Here is a 17,823-nt window from a genome sequence, read left to right as displayed (position 1 = left end):
TATTTTAGAATGTATATGAGGCTGTGGTGTGTGTGATTTATTGTTCGGTAATGATTTTGGCATGTGAACCCTCACACTTCTATTTCTTCTTCAAGCAATGAGAAGCTCCACAAATGCCAGTGGTGACATTCCACTGCGCTAGCTCGATGGAAACACCAGTCATGCGCAACTCGAGTCCTTCACAATTGGAGAAGCTGGCCTTCGTTCTGCCATGGCGACTCAGACTGCCATGTGCTGAGAATTCAACATCGTTGAATCATACAACATTGTACAACAACTCGGAAAACCTTAGATGTATTATGCCTATTTGTTAGTTTTCGCAGTGGCATGGTGAAGTCTACTTCTACACGTGCTCACACGTTGCTTAAAAAAGAAAAAAACAATAAAGTAACTTTTCCCATCAAAATTTGTCTACTTTTTTGTTAAAAACACCCAAACAGTGCTCTGCCAAGGAGTTCCTGCCATGTGTGAAGCGTATGACACGAATATTCGACATAAATATTCATTTTTACAAGGAGTAACTTGAAGCATGAGCAGTGGTGCTCGCATAGTAGCTGGGAACACGCGAGAGTAACGGTCAAGACAAACCGTTGGTCTCAGGGAAGCAAATAGTGGGAGTAATGATTGGTTCTCAGGGAGCAACTGGAGGGAGTAACTGTTCAACTCCCGAAGGAGGAACTGAAAGGAGGGTAATGATTCGTACCCCTGCAGTTACTCTTTTTCTGGAGTAATGGAAGTGGCTAAGCAATTGCTCCTTCAAATGAGCAACCCTTATACCCCCGTTTCTATCTTTTGGCTTAGAGTGTAGGCATGATATCAAGTTCAGAAAGTACGTAAGTCCTTGCTGTATTGAGCACTGCGCGAAGAATTCAATACCATGCTGTATTTTTTCTTTATTATCTACCTGGAAAGTATCATGGTTACTGCAACAGTGTGATGTTTGTCCCACTTGAAGTAGCGATGAAGTATAATGCGAGAGTTCCAAAAAGTTCACTTATACGTGCAATAGAGGAAACTTCATTAAAAAATTTCATTTATTTGGAGTCAGCGGTCACTACCAGAAGTGCCGTAGCAGAATATGCTTACCGTCTTTCTTATATTGAACTTGAAGACATGAATATAGCCGTGTGTTTGTACATTCTCATTCTTACACGGCCGCCAATAGTAGGAGCGGTACCCGCAAAATCTTGTGTAAGAAAAGCATGAAATATGCGGTAAGTCATGTCACGCGTTTGCTTTCTCATAGGAATGCACCTTTATTGCATGCGTGGTGATCTAAAAAGCGAAAGTCATCGCCAGACAATGATATCACGAGATGATTCATATCTTATGCACCACCACTTGCTAACTTTTAAAGTTACATATTTCAAGGTGGTTGTCTTCTGTTCTTTCCGTAACCTTTCCGCCACCTTTGAGGGTTTCTGCAGAACTCAATTCCAACTTCAAGGCACGTTTATCTGGATATCAGACACAGTGGATGAGAGTGAATAAAGCAGAGAGGTGAAAAAGAAATTTTTTTTCTGGTGTAAGTATAGTGAACTGTCTCCCTAAGCTGAAATTTCCCGCCACAATTAGATGCATTTTTCAAATGAACAATATCTAACATGCTTCGCTGCGTTCTATGCACATGAGAAAGTAACTATGCAGCGACAAACTCCCAATGGGAGTTTAAATAACGACAGCTTTCTGCTCACAAATATCTGCTGGTGCTTTAGAGCGAAGATGTTTGAGGCTTGTACCCTAAATTCTATAGCATCATGGTGGAAAAGCTCTTAACTGAATGGGGAAACGGAACAAGCCAAGAGCAGAAGAAAACAGATATCGCGGCTCTCTCCCAATTATAGCTAATGAGAATTAAACACTCTCCTCACCCCAGCTTATGTTAGCGCGGGAAAGGCGCCTTGTTTGTTCCATTTCCTTTCACTCTTGTCTCGGTTCTTTTTGTGGATGTTCCACAAAAAGACAAGCTTCCGGCTTCAGTATCAAGGCAAAAGCTTTTCATGTGTCATACTCGCGGTTACAGCTTTTCTCTCCCCTGACATGGTGCCAGATGCCAGAATAAATTAGGCTTATGAGAACTGGTTCGTGGATGCCGTCTGACGGTGCGCTAAGTGCCAGAGTACAAACATTTTGCGAAATGGAGGCAGTTTAGCTTCGCTACCATTTGCGGTAAAACTGAAAAAATGGCTTTCGATGCACGAATGCATGCACAGAAGGACGGATGGACTGGCGCACGGATGGTCGGATGGATATATGAATGACATAGTATGGTCTACTTGTTCAAACCATACGCGCGTTATCAACGCTCTAGTTAAGGTGTAAATCGACGACCGACCAGGACAGCGCGGATGGTAAGTGTTTTGGTTTCCCAATAGAGCGCGCTTTTTGAACGCAGCGAAGTGTTACACTAATCAGTTCACGCTCATCCTGTCTATACCTATAGTTTTTTTGCTGCATCCTTTGTGTTTGTGCAGCGAATTGAGTGTTCAGCTGTGAACGTTGTTAGCTCACCCTCTTTCTGTGGTTGTTCTGCTTGTGCGTGCCTTTGTCTTCGGCAGTGCGCTCCTCGTTTAGATCTGGTGACGGCTCTTCACGCGACATTACAATTTATTGCTGTCGCATTCATTGCTTCACCCTTGTGGCAAAACTGGGACAACTGTTTTTTTTTGTTCACTTCTGCCTGAAACAAGGAGGCCGGGCGTAGTTCGCGCTCCCGTGAAAATACGTGGAAATCAAGATAAGTGACGCACACCGATTAAGAATCGAGTTGTGGGTATGACAGCGTGTGCTTTTCGCTGCGGTGAGCACCCTTACTCATCAAGACTTACATCAGTCTTTACCTTTTACCAAAATATTTCCGCGTAACCTCTGAATGATCTGCTACACAGATTTGCTGGTCGTCGGCCTTAAGAGAGTAATATTTTCTTTAGTTTTGTACCACAAATCCACAATATAATTGCGAGGAACTGCAGTGGAGTGCCGCGAAAATGTTCACCATTACGTGTTCTATATTTTACGCCTAAATCTTCCCACGGGCCTCTAGCACTCGCCTCCGTCGATAATGCGGCCGCAATGGCCGGCATATGATCCCGTGAGCTATGGTACAGCTATCAAGCACCGTAACCGCTAGACAGCGGGTCAACATAGTGGAATAGCTCACAAATGTTCCGTTCATATATTCGGCTTTCAGGCCAAGTCAATGCATCTTGCTTCCACCAGCTATATTCTTCGTGAAAAACACAAAACAAAAACAGTAAAACAGCACAATACCTGCCATTTTTAAAGTTTATAATAAAAGTAAAAACACGAGTATATGCTTTAAGCACTTGTTCTATCATATCGTGCACGTTTTTCATTTTAATACAAATAGGCGCACTAAAAATATTGGCTTTTCAAGAATATCTAAACACATGTACCTCATTACATAAAACTTCTGTTCAAAAATAATCGAGATCTACCTGCTCCTACACTTATCCTAATTCTCATAGGTTGGTGTGATTATAATTATTATACTTCAATGATTACCAGTGATGTATATGCAGTGGCTGCCAGTCCAATCGCAAGGGAGCACCATGAAACGTGGAAGTTCAATACTGCAACAGAAAAAAAAATAAGCTAGTCAGGGCTATAAACGGCATATAATGATCGAAAAAAATATCCGAAAATACGTTTTATAATGTACTCTATCTTAAAATGATGCTTTCTATATGACACAATTCCAGGTATTGCCTTATTTGGTTAGGAGCCTTTCCTGCCACTCATTCATGACGGACAAAAAATGCGTTCATGAAGCTGCGTGGTGACAAAGGTGCTAAAGCTAAAGCATACGTGTTGGATTTACTCTATCTTAAACAGAAGATCACAAACCGATTGACGAAGAGAACCAAGAACTGTTACTGTTCCAAGAACTGTTCCCTTATATGTAGCTTCTCTGTGCAGTTTATATGCTGAACGTCTTTGCCAAAATGTCTGTTCCGCTAATTAGTGTATAAATTCACCAAAAACTGTAGTCGGGCGAGGTTTAGGTTTCTAACAATTTATACCTGAGACCTAAACGACTGTCTTTGTTGAGCGAAATCCACAATGGCTGTACTTCGCCCGTATACTGACTGTCGCATTTGCACGCGAAGGTGCGAGCTGCACCCTCCAAATCACTACCAATGGTATCGGTATCTTTATGAAAGGCTATATCAGAACAGTGATAGCGTGCCTGCAAAACCACTGAGCTTATTCACATTCCGCGAACTGTTGTGCCATCGATGTGATAGTCGCTTGCATCGCCCAAAGTGGCGGGGCATGTACAGAAGAAAAAAAAGCAAAAAGTTCACATTCAGCGCTTACATCATTCTTATGTAGCGACTGGTGTAGTTCTAAATCCTGCGCTAAATGCGGCTCGAATACTATAAAACCTGTAAAAGTGTGTGGCACAGGCACCCAGCGATACTCGTTGTGCTTTTGTATATAGACTCTGTGTATGATTGAGCTCTCGCAGCAGCAAGAAAAACCGACGCCGTTAAAAGGGCGAGCAGGCGTGTGCTTGGTGAAGCCCGTTTAAGCACGGTGCGGATGCCAAACGGATGTTTCTAAAATGTTCTTAGAAACTTGTTGCAAATATTTCTTCCTTATTTTCATGATTTACAATTTTTTAGATCTTGTTCGCATAATTTACCCCGCCTGGATGCATAATTAAAATATCTAGAATTTCACGTCCCCAAACCACGATATGTATATGAGAGACGCCGCAGTGGGGGACTACGGAAAGTTCCACCATTCTTTAACGTGCACTGACGTCACACAGTACACAGGTCGCCACCATTTCACCTCCGTTTAAATGCTACTGTCGCGGCCAAGATTCAACGAGCAGCCTTTGCGTGAGCCACCGAGCACCGTACGGACTGTTGCACCATATCTTCGGACAGTTTTTAGCAGTGCTAACCTACTTTGATGCCACTACCGACCATTTATTTGCGCGTGATCCCGCCACATGGACGACAAGCCGGGCCCTTCGAGTGAGACACATAAACAAAGTGCAAAATGAATAGATGGATTCAACTCGATAGCTGGTTTACTAAAAAAAGAGAAACAGCACACCAACCTTCAACAGGCACGCATAGTCAACGTTTGCAGCTAAAATGGGCATACATCAATTCAACCACGAATGTACCGTTTGAACATTGTTTATGACGGGAGCACTACCACGCAGTGAGACCGCTTCCTCTAATGGAAAACTAGAAAACACGCAGCAGAGTCAACAGGACAGGTGCCTGATAGACGAGCCGCTGACTACGACGGGGTAGCGCGGCCTAGGAAAGTCAGTAAAGTGAGAAATGTCTGTACAATATGGCGTCCCACTGCACAAGGCAGCGACTCGAAGCGTTCGAAAAGCAGCCGCCCTTCACGACGACTCTTAGCAAGCGAATAAGCCAACTGACTCATGCAGAAAATTCGACTCGTTTCCTGATTTTGCCACTTACGAGGAGCCAAGAGAAAAAAAAGGTAGCGATAGAAATAAAAAGAGACTATGACCCATCTCCCCGAAGGAAACCCTGATGGTATGCGAACCAGCAGTGATGCGCAGAGCGTTGGCCTGGTTGAAACGGGTGTCGGAGCGCATCCTTAAAGAACGTTTCGAAGCGAAACTCGGTGTAGCGTTTACTTGAGTAAACGTTTGTTCGAAACGCAAAGACCCAGGAGGCGGGACGCGTTGACGACGCTTGAGCTCGGCTTCCTTGGCTCGCGTCTCTTCAGTGTTACCCGTGCGCAGTCTCTATTCTCGAACGCGATCGATGTTCTTGACTCGCACCTCGTCGGTGTCACTGGTCTGAATCAGTGGTCTGAATCAGTGAAATGACCGAATCAGAAACCTCGAAGAAATCCTACAACCCCTGATTACATCAATTGGAGTCAGTCTCTTTAAAAACGTTGGTTGAAAGCGAACTTTTCTTCCATGCAAACTGCATCAAAACTCAAACCAACGACCACGCAACAAACCGCAATTATGATGAGCGACCCGATGTAATTCTTGTGGAGTCTGACTGCCTGTTTTGTAGTGTATTTTTGAAAGTTGAAGTTAAATACATTACTTTTTGTTAAATTTCACAATGGTTAGTTTACACCACACAGCCAAGATTGCAAGCGCACACTCGCACTTTCACGGACAGTACAGTTGCGCAGAATTACCTTATCTTCGCTGCGGTGGACAGTCGACATAAGTCACTGCCATCATAACGTGACACAGCCTGTTGGAAAACGGCAGAATTATGCAGCAATGGTATTGCACTGTGGGCCTCTGTAGAGCCTTTAGATTCAATGAGTTGGCGTCTAGTATGCATGAGTAGTGATCGAGTATGATGTATTTAGGGCACAATCGTTCTCGCAGTTATATTCGCAAAAATCAGCCCCTTTAGACCACGCCACTGCCCAGTCTGATCAGTAGATAGTGTGCGACATGCCTGATTGCCTTCATAAATCAGATGTAAGAACAGCGACTGTTTGTGGAGGCCTTCCTTTTTTACTTGTTCTTGATCTTCCTTTCTTCATCTCATCAGATATAAACCAACTGGCTCATCGCCTTTAGGATTCACTGAAGTCGGTGTTTCTCAGACAGCAAGGCATGCGCTTTTAGATTGGGAAAAGCGCAGCCTTTAGGCGAACCTTGAGAGAGCTACAGTAATTAGTGAAACGAAGCTAATACCTGGCTTACAACCCCTTCCATTGTCAGGACAGTCTTGGCTGTCACAGTGTTCACCTTCTTCAAAATGACCTGAGAAGCTTATTCAAATTACAGTTCTGTGAATGCCTTTTTTGTCTCTCTAAGCCCCCAATAATCCAAGTCATTGTAACTGCAATAGAATTGATGTTAAAAAACCCAAACAGTGGAAGGTTCACTGAGGCCACGCTGCTTTCACCCTGCCTTCTTATGCCTCTGTTAAAATGAGGAGCTTGTGTAAAGATCTCTACAGACGTTTCGTTTAGCTTGTAAATTTATTATAGCTGCACTTTTTTCCGGCCACATGACAAACTATTAGACCCTGAAGCATGAAAAGTCTGTAAGTTTATATGTGTGCGAAACCGGCCGTGGTCTTGTTTTCAGTAGGCCATGCTAAAAAAGCATTTATTTTTAACCCGATCGATCACAGGATTCGATGGTGGGATCAAATCTAGTCTGCGGCAGCTGTATTTTCGATGAAGGCGAAAATGTTGTAGGCCTGTGTGGTCAGGTTTGTGTGCACTTTGAAGAACCCCAGGTGGTCGAAAGTTCCTGAGCCTTCTACTACGGCATCTCTCATATTTTTATGGTGGTTTTCTCAACTCCCCATATAAATTATTACTTTTCACCGAACCTTTCGTGAAAATATACCTGCAACGTGCCTTTCCCGCAAAGTCAATCACAGCTTCCAAACAGTTAGAAGAAAAAGGCATACTTACACGTAGAAGCTGCTTCTGCTGATGCGTATAGAGCGATTGCACCGACGGCTTGCTGAAAAAATATATGTTGCTGAGTTAAGTAGTAAAACACCTGCAATGCTCACAAGTTGAAGAACAGAAAAGACTCGCGCGGCTCACTCATTTCGCTGTGAAACGTCAAACATACCGCACCACATAGCCCGATGCTTCGTAAATAATTTACGTTGTGACGGCTTAGCGTCTATGGAATTGCTCTAGTGAGCACGAGGGCGTGGCTTAGATTTCCGCGAATGGCAGCCGCGTTTATATGGGGTCAAATCCAATCACACATGTTTTCTTTTGTTTTTGAACATGCTTTGTACCTCGGGAAATAAATTACGCTGCCGTTACAGCATGCGTCGCACATGATATTTTGGTTTGACAAAAAAAAACTCACAGGCTTACGCTAATTATCCATTTTCACAAAACCTAATAAATTTTCTGAACAATTGGCATGCACTTCACCGGCCGTGTGGTTCCGGGCACATGATGACGGCACCTGTACTAGCTCTTACATGGGCACTATTGACGGGCTTTGGCATTGCCATCGGCGCCAGCGTGGTTTTCTGTTCTGTCTAAGTATTGATATGTAGAGTGGTGCTAATTATGCATTGCAACATGGTAGCCATGGTTGAAGGAGCCCCCAGCACACACTGTAGCACCAGATAACGTGAAACTGGTCTTGGGATTGGCAGCAGTCTAAATAATGTTCACGACGTAAATGCTATTCTATCTCAGCGCAGCCGTGTAGTGCTAGCGACTCTTGGGCAGCAAGCTGTCACCTATATTTGCCACGACTGTTAGTATACATAAACTTACTAACAAAACCTACTTAGAAAAAACAGTGCTTGACTGGATGGTCTAACTAGTAACATAATGCTATGCGGTGTGACGCGTTAGACCACTCGGCAACGCTGCCCTTCTATGTATGTGGTGAAGCGGTTAGAAGAGTTCTTTTCAGTCATTGGTACCCGCTCCTCTGGGCTCTTTGAGTTTGGCAGAGTCTTGCTATCATACATGTCAGGATTTTATTTCGTAATGGCGTTATCATGAAAGCAGCCGAAATTTGACAACCGTACGTTCTTACCTTAATTTATTATGATTTCAATATTAGTCAGTCACGATGCTGCTTATACTCATTGGTAACACTTAAGTCGTTTATCTGACACTATTCAACGCCTTGAAAAATAGGCGGTTAAATTCTGAGCATAACAACCTTCCATTACCTAAAATCAGATTGAACTATTGCAGGTTTGCACCTTGCTTCTGTGGTGTTGCTCTTTGGAATCGCATTTTTTTCCAAGTTATATTCTGTCGTTCTCTGCAATATTTTAAACACACAAAAGGTGTTGCTCAACAAGTCTTGTTCGCTTGCCAAATGTAATATCATCATCATTTCATTATGTTGTATCTTACGTTTTGTAACAAGGAATAGTGTTCCAGTAAATAATTAATATTTCTTTTTGATTACTATACACATTGATCTCTTTTTAATACATTTTTATTGCGCTTTTACTTTCCTTGCCGTTAGTTTTTTTGTCCCCGACTAACGATAGGAGGTCGTCCGGACAGCTTAACACAATGGACGTCTTCATACAGTTTGAACATATGAAGCTTGTGTTTGTGCATGCAACCTGCGTATTATCGAAGTGCTGCGAAGGCCTAGCTAAGTGTTCAACGCACACGCTAACTCAAGTGAAATATTTCTTTCGTTTCGTTTCTATTCTTTTCCGTATATCCCTATGTCTCGCTTTATGTCTCTCTCTGTTGTCGTTGTTTCACAAATCAGAGTTGTTGCAACCTATGCCTATGCATCCTTTGCTGCATCGTGCGCCCTCTGGCGCAAGAGGACGCACGTGTTCTGGGAACAAGAAGGAAGGAAGGCGAGAGAGAAGAAGCCGACAATAGTCAGAGCGAGTTCACGATAACGATCATTTTCACTTTATACGACACATGCTAACGTCGACCTTAACAACTCTGCAATAGAAAGGCAGAAAGACAGAAAGGATAAAAAAAACAGAGAAAGAAATGGTCAGAAAATCAAAAACGTTTAAAACAACGTAAGCTGATATGTACGTTGCGCTTTTGCTTTTTCAGTGGATGGCCCTTAAGTGTGCAACGAACGTTAACCTGACGTGACTCCTGTATCATAGTATATATGCAAAGTTTCTAAAATTACATGGAAATCACTGCAACCACTGCTGACGCTTCACCACCATTGCACCGGCGTGGATGAATGGATAGATGCGGAAAATTATGGCTAGTATTGAGGTAGATGACTCAACGTCCAGTGGGCCGGTCTCACATTGGGGCAGTGAGGCCAAGCCTGGACTCTGCATCGTGTGCCCTCTGGGCAGCCCAATGTTTGACCCCGACATCAAAGCTCTTCATAGCGCATAGCTACTTCTCTGCGCTCATTGAAGCCGTGCCTCATAACGAGGGCTAACGACAGAGCAGATGCTCTAAGCCAGTGAATTCGTTGCAGTGCGTGCAGGAGCTATCGGAATAAATGTCGAGATTAAACTTATGTAATTAATCTAGAATGCAATACAAATCCATATGCATTTATTTTTGTTTTGAGGGTTAGTGCCTGCGTTGTATTTAACTTTGTGTGAGGATGAACAAAGTCTATTTGGTGGAGAATAAAGTACCGCAGGATTTTGTAGTATGTGGTCGTAATACTTCTGTTCTCCAGAACTGCAGGCTGGCAGGGGAGTTTTCCATGGTCGCAGAAAGTAAGATTTTGTGCTTTCCAGTGGGCTACCATTAGGGTTGCATGTTTTCAGATTTTTTTTAATGGGTTTGACCGTAAGGGGCTCAATGCAGCGGCTCAGTGGCTCCGCTGCCAGTCTGACCCTAAGCTGAGGGCTCGAAGGGACGCAGCAACACAGCAACGCCGACAAGCATACATTTATCAAACATTATCATTTCAAGGATGACTGTATCCTGCATGATGGTTTGCCTAATCGTCAGCATTCATTTCGTGTATAAGCAAAGAACTTTTGAACTTTCGAAAGTGCTTTCTGGAGTATTTTTATAGGAAAGTGGCCTTTATCGGAGCTCATATCTCGTAAATTCCCAAATATTGGAAATTCGTTGTTTAATTTCGCATGATATGTTGTTGCAGTGTGGCATTATCTTTTGCAGCAAAGTTGGGTTGCACTGGCGGCAATGATTTTTCTTATCTGTTCTTTCATCTTCTTTTTCCCAATAGCTCTTTGTTTACACTGTTAGTAAGGCTATTCATGTGCAGTGCTGTATTAATCATGACGGCATACTTTTGGGACGACTGCTACTCAAACTCTTTCCTCACTTTTTCTTCCAGTCTCCCCTTTTTATGGTGAAAAATAACGGAACACTTACTTTTTCCTATTGCTATAAATATTCTCAATATACTAAATTGTTAAAAGAAATGATATAACACCTGAAATAATTGCGGAGCCAGTAAATGTATTTCAGATATCTGAAATTCTGAACTGTTTGACCATAGCAAACATGTATACGCGCAATACAAAGCCACTTGTTTCCTCGTACAACAAAATAAGACTATTTGTAATAGACGCAAGCAAATTTTATGAGGCTATTGCCACTGATGGAGGTGCACTCATTCCAACTGGGGATTATAAATTGTGAATATGTACATTTACCGTTCAGAATTTCCTCTCATTGTAAGCGGTTATCCGAAAATGCTAAATTGGCAAGAAATTTACCAAGCAATGTTTAAGGGACTCTTTTTGGATTCACCCGAAAACACAGAGCTCTGACCATGATCCGGCCAGGCAGGCCCCGAAAACCTCTGCATACAATTTTTTCCCAAACCAGATTCGAGATCATGCGTGGCCCTGTAGTAGACTACTTGACTGCAAAGCCAAAAACCTTGTGTTAGGTTCCTACTGGGAACCTAATTTGTTGCATTAATGGGATTAACGCTGCCGTTGGCAGTTTTTTTAACTCAATTGCATTTAAATTACGAATCTTTGTTCTTGCCGGTCGTAGAAAGATACAAAAGATACAAATCGTCAATCACATGTGGCGCGTACGTGCCTACCGTGGGCCATGATCTACAGGTATGTGCCTCACGTGTATAGAGGAAAAGGTTCCACGAGATACGTGACATTTTCGCAATATTATGACGGGGCGAGAAGCACCGTAACAATATTTATGTCATGACGAGCCAGATGTATTTGTCAGACCCTATTTTATAACTCATTGAGTTTCATAAATATACACTACAGAGAACTCCGGGCCTATAGTGTCTGGGAGCTGCATCGCACGGCGTTCAAGCGAGCATGAGAGGGATGAGTATACAGAGATTTGTGTAATCTTCGTACTTCTGGCTCTGTTTGGTGTTTGCGTATCTTGGAGCTGTTCTGTCACGAAACAAAAATCACCTAATGTTCAGCGTTGCGCTTCACCATCTTTTCTATCAGGCTTACCATTTCAAATCGGGTCCCGAAGTTCAAGAGGGTTCGTTATTTTTTTTCAAACAAAACGCGAACACTGTAATAAACGAAGCCATCAGTGAGATTCCCCACCCAAAACTATGAAGACCAGGCAAGTGCGAGCACAAGCCATCAATCCAATGGCCGCTTAACAAACGCAGTGCCAGAGTTTTCTCCAGTTAATTTACAGCGAAAGCTGTTGTGAGATCAAAACTCGGGTCACGTGCGGTGCCATAGTTGTTTGCTATTGCCGCCGGTGCCCGAAACCACAACCGTGAAATAAAAAAAAACAGTACTAATGACAGAGTGAGGCTCAAACTCGGGTCCAATCCATGCCAGTACAGTATTCTATCACTGAGCCACGCCAGTGCTTGTGAAATATTCACAAGTTCACTTGAGCAGACTTCATGTCATGAAAGGAGTCACTTTACCACGAGTAATAAAGCGTTTTAGAACAGCATAATAACAATGGGGTGTCACAAAATGCGAATAGCGTAACGAGTTGTTCGTCTAGTGCTGCAATTCATTACAAAACCTTGTTTTTTTTATCACCTACTAACTGTGGCGCATACGGACTTCAGGCATAATTCCTCATTGCCGTCAGCTTCTGCATGAATATATAAGACAAAATTCCTTGAAAGTGTTTAGCGGATACGACGCTTCTCTGAAGAATGACAAAAAATAGCACAGCGAATGCCGTTCTACTACCTTGAAATAATGATTACTAATGCCACAGTGGTACCGAACAAGTGTGCTTGCTGCAGTTACCCAAGGAGCGTTTCGAAAAGGTTCTAAAAGGCTACCCTTGCGCTGTGACTGTGCTGCGCCTCTGTTCCAAATATATTCAGGGTTTCATCGCCCTGCTGGCAGCTCACCTACTTCGGGCAGCCTCTTGGTGCTTTAACCCTGGAGTCCATACTAACATTCGTATAGTATGGACTCCGGGCCACTCGGGCCTGCCCGGCAACGAGGTGGCCGATGCCACGGCCCGCGCTTCTTCTCATCGGGGCCGTTGCCACTCCATGTCCCAAATCACAATCTGGCAATACGAACCTGACACGCTTTCGCGAAATCCTTGCCTATTAACGGGCTTCACGTCGCCTCTACCCGGACCCCGCACGTGATAGGGAAAAAGCGGACGAGCGTATACTACGCAGCCGCCAGACGAACACCTACCTTAGTCCGGCGGCCGCCAGCCATTTTATGCCGGAAATAAGTAGCACCATCTCGACCAGTCAGGTCCTGGCTGACACATACCACGTCATCGCTTCGTGCCCCACCAACCCTCATCTTCTTTCACCGCCTTTTTCATCCCAACCAGAGAGACTTGGGAGGAGTACCTGCTCGGCTGCTCGACCTTGGATGCCCAACGCTTCTTGGTGGGTCGCGCTCGAGCAGCGGCCAACTGCTTTGGCATCACGGAATAGGGTCTTGCCACTCAAACATTCAATATACCGCAACTCTCTATTACATTTTCTGTAAAAAAATGTTTTCTGCCACCACCACCACCACCACGACCACGCAGGCTTGGCGACTTTTAAGAAACGCATCTCAAAAAGACAGACAGACAGACAGACAGACAGACAGACAGACAGACAGACAGACAGACAGACAGATAGATAGATAGATAGATAGATAGATAGATAGATAGATAGATAGATAGATAGATAGATAGTACTAAACAAACTGCGCTGTTCATCAAAGTAAGATCAGTTACAACGCAGTTTTAGTATCTCACCGTAACCTTCTGTCGAGGAGATCATTTTTTAAATTTGTTGTCATGTATTTTAGCATTGAATTTAGCAGCTGCTATCTGTTGTGGCGCTTATGTTTTTGAACGTTTGGTGCAGAGAAATATTTGCTCGTTTGCTTTCATGCATGTACCAATATCTATTCCGCAGTGCAAGTGCATTCCTATTTGTTCTCATATTTGTTATTTCTAAATTAGCGCTTCAGTTGCGAGAGTTTATAGTATTTTTTGAGAGAGTCGCTGTATATATTCAAAAACTCGCAGAAATTTGTAATTGTGGATCAGGTGCAACGTTTGGTCCGGAATGACTCCTACAACCACTGAGATAAATTGTAGGGTTTCCCGGTATTCTGTGTTCTAAAAGGCTGTCATGCCATACCACCTGCCTATCCAACAAGATGGCCTGGGTTAAGCGTCACCATGACCCAGTGACACCATTTCCAGGTGCTGATGAGCAGGGGCACGCTTTAGAGCGCAATGATTAGCTGATTCTGTCAACATGGTGTTCATGATGCAGTGTGAAAATAAATAGTGAATCTGTACGTACCGACAGCATGATATAAGTAAGAGATGTGATGACAGCGATGGTCCTGTCATAACGCATTCGGATGTACTGCGAAAAAAAAGAAGTAACAGTTTCATCGCAATGGCGAAGCAATGAATGCGATATCAACAAATTAGAATCTAACACGAAAAACGCCAAGTAGCTGAAATTTTGCTGCGCGGTTCTCAAGCACAAGTGACGCACGAAAAGAACACCCACATGGCGAGTGTGTAATTGTCAAAGCTCAACACTTGCAGCTTGCTGTTAAACACAACTAAGGGCGCTCAACAAAATCATAAGTAGACACAGAGAAAGCATAAACAACTATCACAGTTCTGTTTTCGTTTTGGAGCTGCATGCCTAAAGTGTCAACTATGTACTGTCTGCATCAAATAAAACCCGAACACGGCAAGCCTTCGTTGTGGTATAGTAGGTGTGGTCCACTCATCACAATGAACAGGCAAACATACATGCGCAGAGCAGCAGAACAGGGTTCGCCGGCGTGTGAATCGTTATATGTGGACGTCGTATACTATACCATCGCGAAGACTTACCGATGTTCGGGTTTCATTTGACACTGATAGTGCAAACGAACGCCCTTGGTTATTTCTTGTACTGGTTTCTTTGAAAACTGCGGTCCGTGGAGTAACCCTTTTGCCTCTCCTGTAGCGCTGTGGCATACGACACGTGCGCTCACTGTTCTACATCGAGAAAGGGTACAGAAAGGGGCCAGTTTTGATGCGCGTCTCAACGACAGTTATCTAGCTGAAAAAAACCATAAAAGTCGATTCAAAGCGCGCCTTTAGCACCGTTTCGCGGGTGCTACTGAACACGCATAAGCAACGTCAAATTTGTTTGGAGAATACAGCTGTGTTGTGTTAAGTCGGTGAACATATCTTTAGAAACGTGAACTCACCAGGCTTATGAAATATCGGTTGATCTGCGTACCGCCAATTATCAATAGCCTGAACTTCCGGCAAGGAGATTGGTCAACGGTGTGATAATGTAGGCAAAATAATAGGTGTAGCACCGGAAGTACGAGCATAGGCCGATGAAGTGTCGGAGTTCTTTGATGGTAGTTGGTTTTGAGAACACCGCGACTACATTACGTTTTGTTGGTTGTGGAAGGATACCGTCCCTATAAACTACATGGCCGAGGATTATAAACTTGCGAGCGCCGAAATGGCTTTGATTCAAATTAAGTTGTAGTATCGCCGTGAAAAGCCACGTAAGACCTTGCTCGAGGCGGCTGATGTGGGTCGCAAAGTCGCTTGACAATACCACAATATTGTTCAAAGAACAGAGGCACGTTTCGCAGTTCCGCCCTCGCAAAATGGTATCCATAATTCTTTCGAAAGTAGCAGGTGCGCTGCAGAGTCCGAAGGGCGTGACGGTGAATTGATATGGTCTGTCCGGTGTTTCAAAGGCTGTCTTCGGGCAGTCATTCTCTTCTATGGCCACCTGCGAGTTGTCGGAGAGTAAATATAATGAAGAAAACAACTCTGCTCTTTGTAGGCAGTCTAACGCATTATCGATGCAAGGTAGAGGGTAAACGCCTTTGTGCGTTATGCTGTTGGGTCGGCGGTAGTCAAAGCAGAACCTGATGGATCCATCCTTATTCTTGACAAGAAGTACCGGTGAACCCATGGACTGTAGATTGGCTCGATTATGCCAAGTTGAACATATCGTCCACTTGTTCGTCGATGACACAGCATTCAGCAGATGGCACATGGTAAGAACGCTGTCTTTGTGGGGCTTTTGACTGGTGTCAACATTGTGAACGACGGCGGAGGCTCAGCCTTAGCCTGACTGGTCATGTTCTAATGAAAGTTAAAACATTGTAGAAGGCTTAAAATCTGTTGGCGCTGAGTTGATGTGAGCTCAAACTCAATGGCATCCGAGAAGACGTCCAGCACTATATTTGGCGTGTTAGGAGGGTTGACGCCACAAATTGTAGCGAGGCCATAGAATCGGGCAAAGAAGCGGGGAGAACGCACTCGTAAAGTTCGTAGCATCCCAGGCATTCTACACGTAGTAGGCATGACGGGCTGTCCGAGAGATTGCATCCATAAATGGCCGCGTGGCCGTTGCGAAAAGTGATGATGCCGAACGGAAGCAAGCAATTGCGACAGCACGCAAAGGTGACCGAAGACATAAATAACACAGATGATTTTGGAGGAGAGGCACACGTCACCGGGAGAACAAGTGAGAAAGGCAAAATGTCAACGTAAGAAGCAGCAAACACTGGACACGAAGGGCCATCATCAGTGCCAAAGCACAGCGCAGGTAACGCGAGTTCGGAACGAGCGCAGTTGACCAAAGCAGAACTTGACAAAAAAAAGTTTCACCTAAGATAACGTCTTGCGAAGAACGGAATAAAGCTACAAATTCGACAACGTACATCACACCTTGAAAGACAATTCGCGCTGCACAATGCTGAAGGCTGAACATGGTGGGACGTAACTCTCTGAAAAGAGAGATTGGTAAGTTGAGTGGTCACTTTCTTCAAACTACGGCAGAATCTGGCTTATCACAAATACGGCTCCAACACTGTCAACACGTCTGTGCACCATAAAGCCATCAATATAAAATTTCATTTCTTTAGGTGGACAGCAGTTAGGTCCTTAAATTTTTTGCCGACAACGCAGTTCTTGTCTTCGAAACTGCGCCTGTCAGTTTTTCTTGGTGTTAAGCTGTTGCAACGTAACATTGAACAAATTGATAGGTGACGAGGAGAAGCCGATTGGCTTGCACCGGATGGTCGGCGACCGGGAAGTACGTCAGAGGCGAATCGGCAGAAGCAGGATATCGTGGTTAAGTAGGCATGTCAGGTGAGACCCCTGCAATGTGTTGAGAAGGGAAGCTGTGACGGCGGCAGTAACGGGTCAAGTGGCCTGGAATGCCACATGAAAAACATAATCACCGATTATGAGGAGTGCGCCATTGGCTTATGGTAGGGGCACTGTTCGCTGAATAAGTGACCGTAAACCACTGTGAAGGGGGCGGCGGCATATAAATGTTCCGAGTTGTTTTGTTCACAGCTGGAGACGAGACGCTCAACAGGTGGGCAGGTTGCGGTGACGAATAAACGATGCTAGTTACTTCGTAGATAGCCGGAGATGGTGGAGCACACGGCCGAGCAACAGTGGCAGCATACGCCAGTAGTACGGTACCAGATAGTGGAATATAAGCTGGCGGCAACGCTTTGGCAGCTTGCGATTCAATGACCTGGTGAAGCGAAGGTGACAAGGGCACCACCGGCTGGATTTTTTGGTCGTTATACATACCTGCTGGATAGTCTCGTCGCAAACGAATTGCTTCATGAGTGTCGTCAAAGCAGAGTCGTTGGCAGTGTCATTGTGAAAGTCCAGGGATAAGATGTTCGTGGTGTCTTGAGCAGCGCAACGTGTGCAAGCGTGCTACCTACGTAGCTCATCATAGCTCTGGCAGGGCTGGATCACTTCGTCGACTGTCTGAGGACTTTTCGCAGCAAGTATCTTGAATGCACCGTCGTCAGTTCCTTTCATGAAGTGCTTGATCTTACCTGCCTCGTCCAGAGTCAAGTTGACGAGCTTAAAAAGAATGAGCACATTTTCGATGTTGCTTGTGAAAGTCACATCTTTTCTCTGTACTCCGTCCGC

General features: G+C 44.2%; 1 protein-coding gene across 6 annotated transcripts in view; it reads right to left on the bottom strand.

Annotated features, from left to right (window-relative positions):
* Nucleotides 1-17,823, bottom strand: part of LOC119160848 (sodium-coupled monocarboxylate transporter 1) — a 407,992-nt gene that overhangs the window by 263,449 nt on the left and 126,720 nt on the right. For 5 of the 6 annotated variants that reach the window (XM_075880646.1, XM_037413103.1, XM_037413106.1 and 2 more), the window contains exons 3-5: nucleotides 14,186-14,251; nucleotides 7,429-7,480; nucleotides 3,526-3,593 (exon numbers count right to left, since the gene is read on the bottom strand). In XM_075880646.1, the coding sequence (XP_075736761.1) occupies nucleotides 3,526-3,593; nucleotides 7,429-7,480; nucleotides 14,186-14,251 (186 nt within the window). The remainder of the gene's footprint in view (nucleotides 1-3,525; nucleotides 3,594-7,428; nucleotides 7,481-14,185; nucleotides 14,252-17,823) is intronic. The other variant, XM_037413108.1, reaches the window with a different exon arrangement.

Source organism: Rhipicephalus microplus, chromosome X (genome assembly GCF_043290135.1).
Source record: "Rhipicephalus microplus isolate Deutch F79 chromosome X, USDA_Rmic, whole genome shotgun sequence".
Taxonomy (NCBI): Eukaryota; Metazoa; Arthropoda; class Arachnida; order Ixodida; family Ixodidae; genus Rhipicephalus; species Rhipicephalus microplus.
This window is presented reverse-complemented; position numbering and strand designations above follow the sequence as displayed.